This window comes from Arvicanthis niloticus, chromosome 1 (assembly GCF_011762505.2).
Source record: "Arvicanthis niloticus isolate mArvNil1 chromosome 1, mArvNil1.pat.X, whole genome shotgun sequence".
NCBI lineage: Eukaryota > Metazoa > Chordata > Mammalia > Rodentia > Muridae > Arvicanthis > Arvicanthis niloticus.
Genome location: NC_047658.1, coordinates 147,550,003 through 147,564,543, shown reverse-complemented (window position 1 = coordinate 147,564,543; position 14,541 = coordinate 147,550,003). Strand labels below are relative to the sequence as shown.

General features: G+C 47.6%; 1 protein-coding gene across 2 annotated transcripts in view; it reads right to left on the bottom strand.

Moving 5' to 3' along the window:
• Positions 1 to 1,125: 1,125 nt before the first annotated feature.
• The window catches only part of Dntt (DNA nucleotidylexotransferase), a 28,863-nt gene continuing 15,447 nt past the window's right edge, over positions 1,126 to 14,541 (bottom strand). For both annotated transcript variants that reach the window (XM_076920985.1, XM_034520952.2), the window contains 5 exons: positions 11,895 to 12,027; positions 10,620 to 10,728; positions 6,042 to 6,287; positions 4,224 to 4,307; positions 1,126 to 1,526 (listed from right to left, as the gene is read on the bottom strand). In XM_076920985.1, coding sequence (XP_076777100.1) covers positions 1,440 to 1,526; positions 4,224 to 4,307; positions 6,042 to 6,287; positions 10,620 to 10,728; positions 11,895 to 12,027 — 659 coding nt within the window. In that variant the 3' untranslated portion in view covers positions 1,126 to 1,439. The remainder of the gene's footprint in view (positions 1,527 to 4,223; positions 4,308 to 6,041; positions 6,288 to 10,619; positions 10,729 to 11,894; positions 12,028 to 14,541) is intronic.

Here is a 14,541-nt window from a genome sequence, read left to right as displayed (position 1 = left end):
AATCTTCATTTCAAATTGTTTTCACTAAACTTGCAAGGTTCAGGATTTCTCTTGGTACAAAGACTTATTTTGTAATAAGGTGAAAATAAACAACCATTGTATGAAGCTACAAAGTATCTGTGGCTCATCTATCCCTAGGTTAAGGGGGCAACTTTTCACTTTTCTCTGCCTCTTTTCCTCATATGCTGGCCAGAACCGGTGTGCTTTCTCTATCACTTTGGGCTTCCCCACTTTTGCTAAAGCCCCTTCCCTGCCTTACAGTGGACTCCACTAACAGGCAGTGGGGAAAACTACATGCTGAAAACCCAAACAGCCTTGTGGCCGCCTTTTCTTCTTCCTTCCATTCTCTTCCTCTTGACAACTGACATATTGAAAAGATCAGGATTTGGAGAACTAGTCAGACCCTGCTCTGACTCACCAACTGGTCTTGTTCATTCCTCAGTGGGCTATGAGGAAGTGGTTTCTCTGATCATGAGGGATTCATGAGATCCCATTGTAGACTGGCATCTCTAACTCTAATTAGGCTGGGTAGGGAAGAGGACTGGGAGCCTCTGATCCCTGGGATCTCAGGGATCAGATCCCAGGAGATCAGGATCTCCTTGAATTTAGTTTGCATTATCCTTAAGGAACCCTGTGTTAATTCCCACCCTGACCACAGCAGACTTTCCTGGAAGGACTGTGTGGCCACAGTCATTCAAAGAGGATCACTCAGCACCTCTCCATGTAGGTATGTGCCCCAGTCATGGGATATTACATCAAAGGTTCACACATGAGCACAGCAGCCTGTCTATTGGCTGAATGGCAACCAACTCCACGACATATGTTAAACCAGTGCTCCCAGATTCCCTCTCATCTCCGAACATGGGCATGGGAAGCTCAAGGAATGATGGATAGAGATAAAGAGGCCGGAGAGGCATCTGTCAGTCACCTGCAGTGGGAAGGCCTGTCTCCTCAAGGGTTTGCAGCCTACCTCCCAGCACTTCTGAGGGGACCCAAGGTCCTCTTGGGAACCTCTGATATATTGATTACACCCACGTGTCCCTTCAAAATCAACCTCAAGCTCTAACTCTTCCATGTTTCCATTTGTGTTTAGAAATAAAATAACCGAACAAAGCAAAGAAAACATGCTTCTGTTTCCTATTTTTATTGGTGATATACAGAGATTCAGACACACAGGAGTTAGGTGGGCTTTGATACACTTCTCTGGATGATGCTCCAATGGCAGGACAGATGGCCTGAGAATGTAAACCATCACTGCATCCTGGTTTATCAAGGCTTCAAAGTTGCTTTAGAACATTCTCTCTGCATAGTATACTTATGAGCCACTTGCTGCCAGCATCCTCTGAGCTCAAAGAATCTCAGACTTTCCCGGGCTATCTTTTTACTAACACAGAGCACAGTTTGTCAAAGCTGAAAAGAACAATGTCAACAACTCTTTCTCAGGCATTTCTTTCCCATGGCTCAATGTAGTCCAATCCCAGATGGGCAAAGATCTCTTCTTCACTTTCTGCTTCAAGAAACACCCGCTGGAAGCACAAGAAGAAACACTTACGCTCAGGCATTTTCCTTTGGCACCTCAGTGCAGACTTATTGAACTGTCTTGTTAGAATGAGTGGTGGCTGAAGCATCTCACCCTGCCTTGGTCAGAGGAAGCCAAGGTGTGGTGACTCACACCTGGAATCCCAGCACTTGGGATGCAGAGGCAGGAGCTTGGGCTGTAGAGTGAGCCTTTAACTTAAACCACCCAACCCACCAAACAACCAACCAAACAACCCACCAAACAACCAACCAACCAACCCACCAAACAACCAACCCACCAACCCACCAACCAACCAACCAACCCATCAACCAATCAACCAACCAACCAAACAACCCACCCACCAACCAACCAACCCACCAACCAACCAACCCACCAACCAACCAAGGCTTTCTGTAGTTTTGACACTTTCCCATTCAAAGGTGAAAATGTGTCAGTCTTTCCCTGTTAGCAAATGACACATGAACATTTTTCTGGAGTCCCTAATTATTATTTGTGTGTATGTGTGAGTGCATGTTTATGTATGTGTACATGTGTGTAGGGATACATGTGCATTAGTGTGTTACATATGGAGGGTAGAAGTCAACACTGGATGTCTTCCTCTAACATTCCTCCCCTCCCCCCGCTATTTTTGAGACAGGGTTTCTCACTGAGACACTTACAATTTCCTGGGCTCTCTGTAACTAGCTCTGTCTTGTCTTGTCTGACTAGCTGCTTGTCCTGGCCTTGCCAATTGCTAGAATTACAGATGTGTTCACCACTCCTGGCTTTTACATGGTGCTAAGGATCCAAACGAGGTCCTCGGGCTTGCATGGCAGATATTTCCCCAGCCCTATTGGTCCCTTCTATCACACACACACACACACACACACACACACACACATGCTTAGTGCCTGAGGAGGCCAGGAAAGGACATCGGAGCCACCACGTGGATGCCAAGAATCAAACATGGATCCTCTGTAAGAGCAGCAAGTGCTCTTAAGCACTGATTGCCCCAGTCTAGACTTCTCTTCTTAACCATAACTGCTCTTTGGAACCTCGTGATGGAGTCTTCCTTTCTTCCTTCCTCTTTCTTCCTTCCTTTCTTCCTCTCCCTCTCTCTCTCTCTCTCCCCCTTCCCTCTCCTCCACTTCCACTCCTCCCCCTCTCCCCCTCATAAAATATGTTGAAGCTTGAATCACACTTCAGTCCAGTGAAATCAAAAGCTCCAGAACGGCCTTGCTATGGGTCTATTCTAAGCTCTAGGTTATTCTAATGTGCAGCAGAGGAGCAAACTGCTGGTAACGGCAGCCTCCTGCTTGCTCTGCATTCTCTACAGCTGCCCACAACTGTCCGCGGGCCCCACCCTCCAGTTTCCATCCCATGAGCTCTTGAAGACTAGGCTCATCTTCTCTTGACTCCCCTCTAATACACAGCACAGCCCTGGGCCCAGAGATGACACTTGTTGGATTATTTATTGACTGTTCTCTTGCAAGCCTCCTGAATCGAACTCTATGAAGTTGCTTCTGCTTACATGCTCAGTGTCTGAAGCTATGCTGCCAGCACCTCCTGACTCCTCCTCTGTGAGAAGAACCCTGAATCGCTATGAGGAATTATCCTGCCCCTCCATCCATGAAGTTGTGGGACTGCTCCCATCTTTAAGGAAAAGCACACAACCCACGCCTAGCCAATCAGAAGTCTGGCAAGGGATTAATGGATTAATAGATGAGTACGTGACCCAAGCCTGGTCAAGGAGCAGTTTGAATTCAGGCAAAAACTATTATAGAAGATAGCTTCCCTGTTAGAATAACCAGAAGAATGGGATTCATGGGAAACTCTTGTTTGACAATCAAAACCATTCATTGGAAAACCTGCCAGAGCTCCTGGATATAGCTGTACCTGAAGCCAGGTTTGGCCTTAGAGACAGCACCATTTATTTACCCAAGCTCCTTTTCATTTTACCATATATATATACATATATACATATATATGCATGTGTGTATATGTGTACGTATATGTATATATATGAACGAGGTGCCGCTGCCACTCGAGTCCCCCATGGTTAGTGACTAAGGCTTGATGTCTTCCCATCCCCCCTCTGGGCCCTTGTGTTGTTCTACTGCAGGAGACTCCCATTGATGACCCACTCAGAAGGTGAGCCTCCCTGCACTGGATGGTTATTCCTGTGACATTTATGATGTATGGGGCCCACTGATTTTCTTTGGAGTAAAAGACTGTAAACATCAGGAACCCAGCCAACTCAACTCTGTTCACCTATGTGCTGGTTCTAGAGCCCCATTAGCTTACTCTCTGAGCCAGAAGCCCTGGAGTTGCACCCCGGGCCCAGCAGGGATTGAGGCGATGTTTCCAGCTCCTTTCAACTGTGATCCACAGAGAACAAAACATTTGCAGCAAAAAGAAGCAAACCTATGCACTACAATCATTTTGTGTTGGGGGCAGGGATGAGGTAAGAGAGCCCAGCAAGTGAAGGTATTTTCTGCTATACCTGAGGCCCTGAGTTCCATCCCTAGAACCTACATGGTAGGATAGAATTGATTCCCCTGACCTCCACATGCCACCATGCTGTATGTGTATCCATTCCCCCCATTATAAAAGAATAAATGTATAAAAATTGTTTAAAAAAATCTGTTGAAGAGAAGGGCTTACAGGTAAGGGTCAATAATCTATCTCGGGAAGGAAACATTACCTTGGTCTTGTCATACAGAGCGTGGTTGTCCAGTATCATCTTCCGCTCGTGTGTGGCGTAGCGCCGCAAGTCTCTCTCAAATTGCTACAGAGAGAATTAAAACAAATTATTTTCCAGTCCAGATTATTTCCGATACATGGTGTTTAGAGCTATCCAAGGCCCTTGGGTGCTTGAAACTGCAGTCTCTAGCATATATTCTTGGAGTGACTTTCTTCCCCAGGGCAAAGCTCCTGGGTGGCTGAGGTCTGGGGTCCCTGTACTAGAACAGAAACTCGGTGTGAACAGGAAGCTGATTGGCTTGGTCCCTTGTCAATCACTGTCCAGCAGGAAGCAGGTGGTGTGTGAATATCTGTTGAGTGGATACATGGACCGTGTGGGCGTTGTTTCTAGAACAATACCTGGTCCAGAGAAAATGCTGCCTAGACCGTTTCAAATAAAATAAAATAAAAAGTTTCAAGTATCATTATTATAATAGAGGGTGAGGAATGAGGAGATCTTGGCCCAGATTTTGTCACATAGGCATCATGCTAGGAACTGAATCTGCCAGGGAAGCACTTGGTTTATTTGTTTATTTTTTTCGATGTTGTGGCCTCAGACAACATGTGGCCACTCTGATCCCTATCAGCTGTCACCCACGGCCATGCCCACTCCTGCTTCTGTCTCTTGGGCTGGGGGGAGCCAGGCTGTGCACACTCCCTCTTCCTTCATAGAAAAGCTCCAAAGTGCTTCCCCTCAGTAGGAACAGTGGGTTGGCCAGAGCCTGAGGCTGTGTGTGTGTGTGTGTGTGTGTGTGTCAGCAGTAGACAGTAAGAAATGGCAGAGCCTGTAGGCCCTCCTGGTCTGCCAGTGATCTTGGATGCTGCCCTGAGTTACAGGGGAGCAAGGCGTGTCAGATGTCCTCACAGGACCCTGTGGCTTCAGGCTAGGACCAAACAAGACCCTTAGAAGGCCATGCCGTGGCGCAGGCAGTGACACCCTCTGCTTTATTCTGTGAATTCTTTGCTGTGCTGGCATGATTTCAGATGCTTAACAAGAGCCTGGCGTGGCATCTAAAAGAGGAGCGGATGAATTTGGATGAATTGCTGTCTCAGGGAGTCCTCCACAGAGCCCTGTGAGGTTACCGCCGGCCGCTGCCAGAGAGAAGGCTGGGAGAGTGTTATTTACCTGAAAGCTGCACAGCCAGGGACAGAGCAGCTTCAGCCTCTTGGTTCCCGAAGTTTGTCTTGAAAACCCTTACTAGTTTCTTAGAGCAGCATTGAAGACTGGGGGCAAGGACGCAATCCTGTGCTTCAAAGGAATGTAAGCAGCAGGTGGAAGCCACAGTACCACAGTGCAGCTGCGCACTGCTGCCCCCAGAGGGCGCCACTCACATCAGTCTTACAGGCCTTAGGAAACTTGTCCAAGACCCCTGGAAGAGGCAGGGTTGGGCCCTTCAGCAGGTCTAGGACCTGAATCCATCTGAGTTACTCACCACCCTGCCACTTCCTGGGTTTCAGTGGCTCTTACCTAAGATACTTCTCAGTTACCTAGGGGTTTTACAAACATCCGTGTCTGGGCTTAGCTGCCGAGAGCTTCTGATGTAGTGGTATATAGCGGAGAATTTATAAATCTAACCTGTCCCTCCAGGTGAGGCCACTGCTGATGGCTTGGTGAACCACACACTAAGAATCTAAATGAATCTAACTCGTGTGACCATGTGTCCATATCATGCCCCAGTTTAGAAGCTTGGGGGCATGGTCCTTTCATTCTCTCAGCCTTCTGCCCTGCAGTCGCCAACTCGCCCCTGAACCAGGAAAGCTAATAGCAGACCGCATTTACCCTAGAGCCGGTCCATCCCAGCAGGGCGAAGGCCCGGCGCTCGTAGGGGCACATGACCAGATCTACACGGATGGCCTTCCAGCCCTTTCCTTCCTGCTGGCCGCTCTTCTCGGTGTGCACCCTCTCATGGTGTAACTTCAGAATCAGGAAGCATTTCTGGAAGTGATCGAGAGCGTCCACCTTCCTGCTAGGCAGCTTGAACTTTTCAAAGGTTGATTCTATGATGTCGCAGTACAAAATCAACCCCTGAAAAGCAATGGGAGGGGTTAGAAAGGGTCCTAGGGAGCTGGGGGCGGGGGCACCCCTGTGATATTACAGTGCTGTTAAGAAAGCCTCTTCAGAGCTGAACAGACATGGATGCATGTTTGTTCTTCCTCACCCAGCATCTGGGAGAGGAAGTAGTAAATGAATCTCTCTACAGAAAAGGAATTTCTGCACAAGAAGGGCTGAGCCCAAACCCCCCAATAATAAAACTTCAGAGCCTCCATCTCTCCCTGTTTGCTTCTGAGGAAAAACTTTGCTCCTTTAAAAGCAAAGCCACCGTGAACAGAAAGCTACACTCTTCCCTGCACGTCTATCACCTGGACTGGGGCAAAGGGTTGTGTCTGGAAACCAAGGCCCAGTGTGGGGCATGGTGACCTGCTACATCTGTTGTTATGTCGTTTTTTTGCAATGCTGGGTGTTGAACCTGGGGACTTGCACTTGCTAGCTGTGCACTCTACCACTGAATATACTCCAGCCCTGCAAATGCTTCTTCTTCTGAAAGAACTCTTTCTCCATCTTGGGGACAGTAGGAGAAGGCCCATGAAGCCTGCTTTATCTCAAGTTTTTGTCCAGAAAATTAATAAGTAATTCAAAGGAATGCCAGGCAAGCACCAGCCCCTAGGAGCTCCCGTGCCGCACACAGGGGTGGCACTTAGCTGGTAACAGATGGGGGCACTCTTGGGTGAATCTACCCTGAACTTGGCGAGGTTTTGACTGGGGTGTTCCATTTGATTCCGGGTGCTGTCTGCAGTGCAGCCTGGTACCACCTCAGATGTGGCCCTAGCTTTCCAGGCTAGCTTTCTGTTGGCCACCCCTAGTGTTTGCAGTTCCCCTTCCTGCCCCCACTTCTCTCAGTGTGATTTCTCTCCTCTGGAACTGCTCTGAGGGATGAGCTCAGGCTTGGCCATCGGTGCCCATGGTTGTCATCCTATTAGAAACTCAGTGGCTAGGCTAGGAAGTAGCTTCCCCTGTCATTTCTTCTCTCTGTTCCCAGGGTACAGGGGTTGGAGAAGTTGGGGGGGGGGCAGTTCAGCTTTGTTTCATACAAGGAGGAGGCTCCACTTCTCCAACTTAGTGGACCAATTAACCATAGGCTACCTCCAGCAATGGTGTAACAGCAGGAAGGGTTGTTAGGGTCTGGGTGAGGAGTCCTCCAGCCAGGATTCTTGACCTTTGTTTTCAATTCCTTTCCATCTTCTCCTCAGAGGAACCAATCTGGTATCCAAGTTCAAGTCCGTTTTCCAAAATGGGGTTAGTCATTGCTCAGTTAACCTTCAGTCATCCCTCTGTCATCCCTCAGTCATCCTGCAGTCATCCCACAGTCATCCCTCAGTCATCCTTCAGTCATCCCTCAGTCATCCCACAGTCATCCCTCAGTCATCCCTCAGTCATCCCGCAGTCATCCCTCAGTCATCCCGCAGTCATCCCACAGTCATCCCTCAGTCATCCCTCAGTCATCCCTCAGTCATCCTGCAGTCATCCCACAGTCATCCCTCAGTCATCCCTCAGTCATCCCTCAGTCATCCCACAGTCATCCCTCAGTCATCCCTCAGTCATCCCGCAGTCATCCCTCAGTCATCCCGCAGTCATCCCACAGTCATCCCTCAGTCATCCCTCAGTCATCCCTCAGTCATCCCACAGTCATCCCTCAGTCATTCCTCAGTCATCCCGCAGTCATCCCACAGTCATCCCTCAGTCATTCCTCAGTCATCCCTCAGTCATCCCGCAGTCATCTCTCAGTCATCCCTCAGTCATTCCTCAGTCATCCCTCAGTCATTCCACAGTCATCCCTCAGTCATCACAGTCATCCCTCAGTCATCCCGCAGTCATCTCTCAGTCATCCCTCAGTCATCCCTCAGTCATCCCGCAGTCATCCCTCAGTCATCCCACAGTCATCCCTCAGTCATCCCGCAGTCATCTCTCAGTCATCCCTCAGTCATCCCTCAGTCATTCCTCAGTCATCCCTCAGTCATCTCACAGTCATCCCTCAGTCATCCCTCAGTCATTCCTCAGTCACCCCTCAGTCATCTCACAGTCATCCCTCAGTCATCCTGCAGTCATCTCTCAGTCATCCACAGTCATCCCTCAGTCATCTCTCAGTCATCTCACAGTCATCCCTCAGTCATCCCTCAGTCATTCCTCAGTCACCCCTCAGTCATCTCACAGTCATCCCTCAGTCATCCCTCAGTCATCCACAGTCATCCCTCAGTCATCCACAGTCATCCCTCAGTCATCCACAGTCATCCCTCAGTCATCCACAGTCATCCCTCAGTCATCCCACAGTCATCCCTCAGTCATCCTACAGTCCTTCAGTCACCCCTCAGGCATCCCACAGTCATTCATCAGTCATCCCACAGCACCCTGATTGGAATTCAGGCAGAATGGCTGTCTGGGGCATTACAACCTCCCTAGAGATCAGATTCCTAAGCTCTTCATCTCCCCTTCTCCTACCTCTGACCAAAGGGTTTTCTCCAAAGGACCCCGTTTAGATAGGAAAATGCACTGAAGGCTGTTCAACCTACTTCTCCAACATTTAAGCATCTTGTGGGTGTGTTGTGTGTGTCCTGTGAGTACAGATGTGTGCACTGTCTGAGCTGTGCTCACAACCATCTGTAAAGTGGAGCTCAGGGTAAGACTGGCAGGGAAGGGAGTGAAGAGGAGGTGGGAGCCAGATGGGAAGAACTCTGCTGATTTCACAGTTGAGATATTGGGGCTGGGTCCAGTGCTTCAGGGGTGGGTCCAGTGCTTCAGGGGTGGGTCCAGTGCTTCAGGGGTGGGTCCAGTGCTTCAGGAATGGGTCCAGTGCTTCAGGGGTGGGTCCAGCGCTTCAGGGGTGGGTCCAGCGCTTCATGGGGGGTGGGTCCAGTGCTTTAGGGGTGGGTCCAGTGCTTCAGGGGGTGGGTCCAGCACTTCAGGGGGGCCAGTCTAGTGCTTCAGAAATGGGTCCAGGGCAGGGACAGTAAATCACCTGGCACCCTGTGCATGAGGGTAGGCGGGGAGCTGGCCTGCTGGCCCCTGGGTCCCCTACAGCCCAGTGCCTGACTCTCAAACTGAGTTCAATAAGCAATCCTGCTGCTGCTGATCACAGCTGCCATTTGTCAGACACTCTGGAAAATTCTATTGAATCCCCTATTAGTACAGACAGGAAGTGGGCTGTGAACTGTTAGGAACCATCCCAGGTTATACCACCACTTCTAAAGTCTCAGATTAGACCTGTTTTACTCTGAGCCTCCACTTCAGGGCCTGGGCTGATAATGACTATCTCTGTCCTGCCCAGGGTCCACAGGAAAACTACCCTGAAACTGACGATGCAAAGAGTGCTCCCTTGCCATCTCTCCACTCCAGCAGACAGTCTTAGCATGGGACAATGGCACAAAAACAAACATCAATGAATTCTTGTTTGAAGTGGCCGGGAATTCCCAAGGTTGGGAATTCATTGCAATCAAACCCAGAGCTCATCAATATGGCTAGTCCTACTAGAGCTCTGGGTCAAAAGTCCTACTAGAGCTAGTCCTACTAGAGCTCTGGGTCAATATGGCTGGGTCAAAAGCTGTCCTGGGTTGCAACTTCTATCAAAAGGTTAGATATTGGGTAACAACTCTAATTGTGTGGGCATCTTGTTAATTGAGCATTTCTAAATATATAAATTCTTTAGATAATCATTAAGCTTTAAGAGTCTCATTTCTACCTGGTACTACAAGGGTGGCAGATATTGTCTGGGGTTCAGCCGAGCTTTGTGGATGCAGTGTGGGAGATTGGCAGAGCCATCCCCAACACTGGTGTCTCGTGGGTGCCAGGGCCTGTGCATCTAGCTAGCCGGAGCCCCAGTCAGAACCAAGGAGCAGCAGGAACATGGTGGCTGCCTGGAAACAAGCTGGACCAGGTGCGTTTTCTAAATATCTCCCCTACAGGTAGACATGGCAGCCTGCCTGCAATGCCAGCCCAGAAGGTAGAGACAAGGGATCCCCAGAGCAAGCTGGCTAGTAGGACTAGCCATATTGATGAGCTCTGGGTTTGATTGCAGGAGCCTGCCTCAGTAAATAAGGTGGAGAAGTAGTCAAAGATGATTTTGAACATGAACTTTAGGCTTCACATGCGCCTGCACATGTGTGCCTATATATATACAAAAACATGCACACACATGCACATCACATACACACAAGGCTTAACATACACACCACATACATACCCCATACTCACAAACATATATGTATCATACACATGCACAGAACACACATAACATACATAACACACACACACACACACACACAAAGGAAACAAGCAGAATTGGCAGGTGCCATCTGGCCTCCTTACCTGCTGCCTCCAAAAGTCTGTCACTTTATGCAAGAGCTGCTGCTCTTCCTCTTCTGTGGCTTCTGGGCTGGTGATTAGAAAGTCTACATCATGTCCAGTCATCTTACCCCTAATGTGAAGGGAAAAAAAAAGCACAAAACAATCAATTTGACTTTAGCCCTTCATTTAAAAACAAAAGAACAAAACAAAACAAATCTCTTTGTTACTCTGTCCCAAGTGTGAGGTTTGTGCTTCAAAATACTCACAACATCTTAAGAGCAGCCATTCGTGGTTGTACAACTCTACTTCTTGTCATAAATTTGTGACAGAAAAAACATACATTTTTAATGTATGTTTTCTTTATCCAGAATGTATGTTGTTGTATATGGATGGAAAGAGAGTAACAAATATTACATCTGCATGCATCACACACAGAGAAACCTGGATGAGAATAGGTAGCCAACAAAGAGCTTTGGCAATACCATACAAGTTAGCCTTCATAGAATTATGGTATGGCTTAAGAGATTTGTCTTTGTCAATTTTTTTAAAGACCTTATCTGGTCCAGACTGGCTTTGAGCACACTATGAAGCTTAGGGTGACCCTGGACTTCTTATCTTCCTGCCTGTACTTCCCAAGTGCTGGGACTATGGGTATATGTCACCACACCTGGTTATTGGATACTGGCAATCAAAGCCAGGTTTCCTTCATGCTAAGTAGCCACTCTGCTGAGTGATGGACCCAACCCAGAAAATTCTCTTAGGTTTAGTCCTCTTTGATGCGAGTCAGCAGGTAAGGTCTCAGAAGGAGAGGTGGGAGGGACAAGTCCCTTTCTGAAGTGGAGGCAACTTCAGTTTGTATCCAACTGAAGAAATTCATGTCTGAAGACTTGCTCATTGAGTTATTCTATGACTCAACCAGTTTCTTGAGCATCTACTTAGTGATCTGGCTCACACCCTGGTGTCAGTAGGAACTAAGCTCCACAGGGAAAACACACATGGTGTAGTAGGCATCTGGGAAACACAGAAGAAAGTACCTAATACTGAACAGAGTAAGAAAGAGTCAAGGAGGGCTTGCTGGAGGTAGCAGCCTCTAAACTGAGTCTTAAAGGGATTGAGAAGTCAAACAAGTACCAAATTCACAAAACAGCTCTGTGAGGAGGGTGTCAAGCTATTTGAGGCTCTGACACAAAACACAGGAGGCAAGAGCCAAAGCTGCAGAGCGAGGTTGGCACCAGGTCAGAACAGGCCTTTTGCACCATTTCAGAGGCTTGTAGAAGAGGCAGCTACATCACTTACCTGCGAAAACCCCCAGTCATGGTGACCAAGGCATCTGGAAGAAATGTCACCACTGCCTCCTTAACTAACACACTGACGGCCTCTGCTTCTGCCCTGTTCACACGACTAATGAGGTCTTCATAGTAGAGGAATCCTGAGAGGCCATTGACAGGCCAATGAAGAGAAAGGAACATGTAAGAGGACCAGCCGTCAATGGGAGAGGATGCTGTCTTATACAGTGCTCTTAGGCACTGAGCAGACTCTGTACAGAGCACTGTGATCTATGGTATTACCTTCTCCATTTGCTTGTGGGTTTTTCATGGTTACAAAGGAGATTTGATTTCTCATGGGGAAGTCTACAATAAATATTCTTATCAAGGGGAAAGTATTCAGATCCTCTGGAATCTAAACTGTTTTTAAGAGATGTTATAATAGAGACCCAGTGCTTCTTCCTCCTCCTCTTCTTCCTCCTCCTCCTTCCTCCTCTGCCTCCTCTTCTTCCTCTCCTCCTCTTCCTCCTTTTCTTCCTCCTCCTCCTCTTCCTTTTCTCCTCCTCCTCCTCTTCCTCCTTCTCCTACTTTTCTTCCTCTTCCTCCTCCTCTTTCTCCTCCTCCTCTTCCTTTTCTCTTCCTCCTCCTCTTCCTCCTTCTCCTCCTTTTCCTCCTCTTCCCCCTTTTCCTCTTTTTCCTCCTCCTCTTCCTCCTCCTTCTTTCCTCCTCCTCCTCTTCTTCTTCCTCATTTTCCTCATCCTCCTCATCCTCCTCATCCTTCTCTTTTTCCTCTTCCTCTTGCTGCTATTGTTGCTCCTGTTTTGAGGAAAGGCCCAGATGTCTCTGAACTCCTAATTCTTCTGCATCCCAGGTGTTGAGACCCCACGTTTGCAGCACTGTGTGTAGCCTTCTTGACCAACAAGCTATGCCCTACTATTTAAAGGGGGGATAGAAAAGTTCAGGACTTGGAAGTGAAGGCTTCATTAGAAAAAGGAAAGACATGGGAGGAAGAGGGTGGGTCTGTGTCCAAAGCAACATGCAAAGTGCCCTGGAGGGGCTGGCATGCTACTTCCTGGCCTGAGGACTATGAACCAATGACTGTTCAGAAGCAGTTTCACAAGGGAGAGCAGAACATTTGACTGTGACCACAGAGCAGTCGGAGGGAGGCAGAGAGGGAAGGAGGTTTATCTCTAAGGATTGGGGTAAAGTACTGGTGGGAAGATGGGCGTGTTTGGGAGACTCAGAGTCTGATGACAGTCATGCTTCCATACAAGGTGCTGAACTTTCATTTAAGGGATCCAAATGCCACTCAACAAACTGGACATGTACCTCTCTAGGGGCTGCTGATTGGCTCTTGTTTCTGACCCCAAAATGAGACATAACCAGGAAGTCATTTGGCTTGAGCACACTGTAAACAAAGTAACCAAGTTCAAAGTCATCTGTAATCTCTAAAGTGTGTTGACAGGACCAGGAAAAGACATTGGTACTAACCCATCTCTCACTTGTACTACCAAGCCTAGTGCTTGAAGATCTACCATCTTCATATCGATGACTGATATGATATAAACGTTTCTTGCTCTGATGTCAACAGTTGCCTTTTTATTGGGACATGGCTACTTTGTGTGTGTGTGTGTGTGTGTGTGTGTGTGTGTGTGTGTGTGTGTGTATGAGTAAGAAACAATATTCTATTAAGCTCGAATAAATACAGAAACTGCCATTGTCAGTGTCACTCAAGTACAACTCAGTTGGTGCCAGGAAATCTCTATACTCACTCACGCAGTGACAGACATGAACGTGAGGTTATGACTTTGTAAAGAATGTGTAGCTGTCAGACAGCACCTCAACCTGCATTCCTAGCACTCAAGATGCTGAAACAGGACATCACAAGTTCAAGACTTTCTGAGCAAAATATTACACTGCTCCCCACATCCGCCGTAAGTATTAGGAGTCCTCACTATCATTCCAAACCATCTCCACGCCACTTAGGTTTGACAGTCATCTACAGTTTTCCTTAACGGCATCTCTAGAGCTGGTGTAAAACGTGCTTATTACATCCAGAGTAGAAATACTAGGTGGTTTTTTTCTCAAACTTTTTAATTTCCTGTGTGACATTATATAAAGTTTATTAACAATCACTCAGAAATTAGCAAATTTGAGATTTGGCTCAGTAGCTAAGAGCACTAGCTCCTCTTCCAGAAGACCCAGGTTTGATTCCCAGTACCCAGTGGCAGCTCACAACCACCTGTAACTTCAGTTCCAAGGGATCTTATACCCTCTTCTGGCCTCCTTGGATACTGGACAAATGTGGTACAAAGAAAAGAATACAGACAACACCCATATACTTAAATAAAAATAAATAAAACTGTTTTTAAAAAGAAATTAACAGGCTTATGAGATTAATATGGATTTTCTATAGTGTCACTGGTGGGACCCCCCCCCCCCCAAGATATGATCCACCTCAGCTACCACTTCTTGTGATATCATTTTTGGTCTGTCTGTCTATCTGTCTGTCTGTTATTATCACCTAAACAGAAGACAGGTGTTGACTAATTACACATACTCAGCATCCTCTGGTAGAAGACTCTATCGCTTCCATATTAAAAACTTGATAACTTCATCATTTTCCATAACCCCAGAAACTAGGGAACTATAGCAATGACTCCCTCTTGAAGGACAAT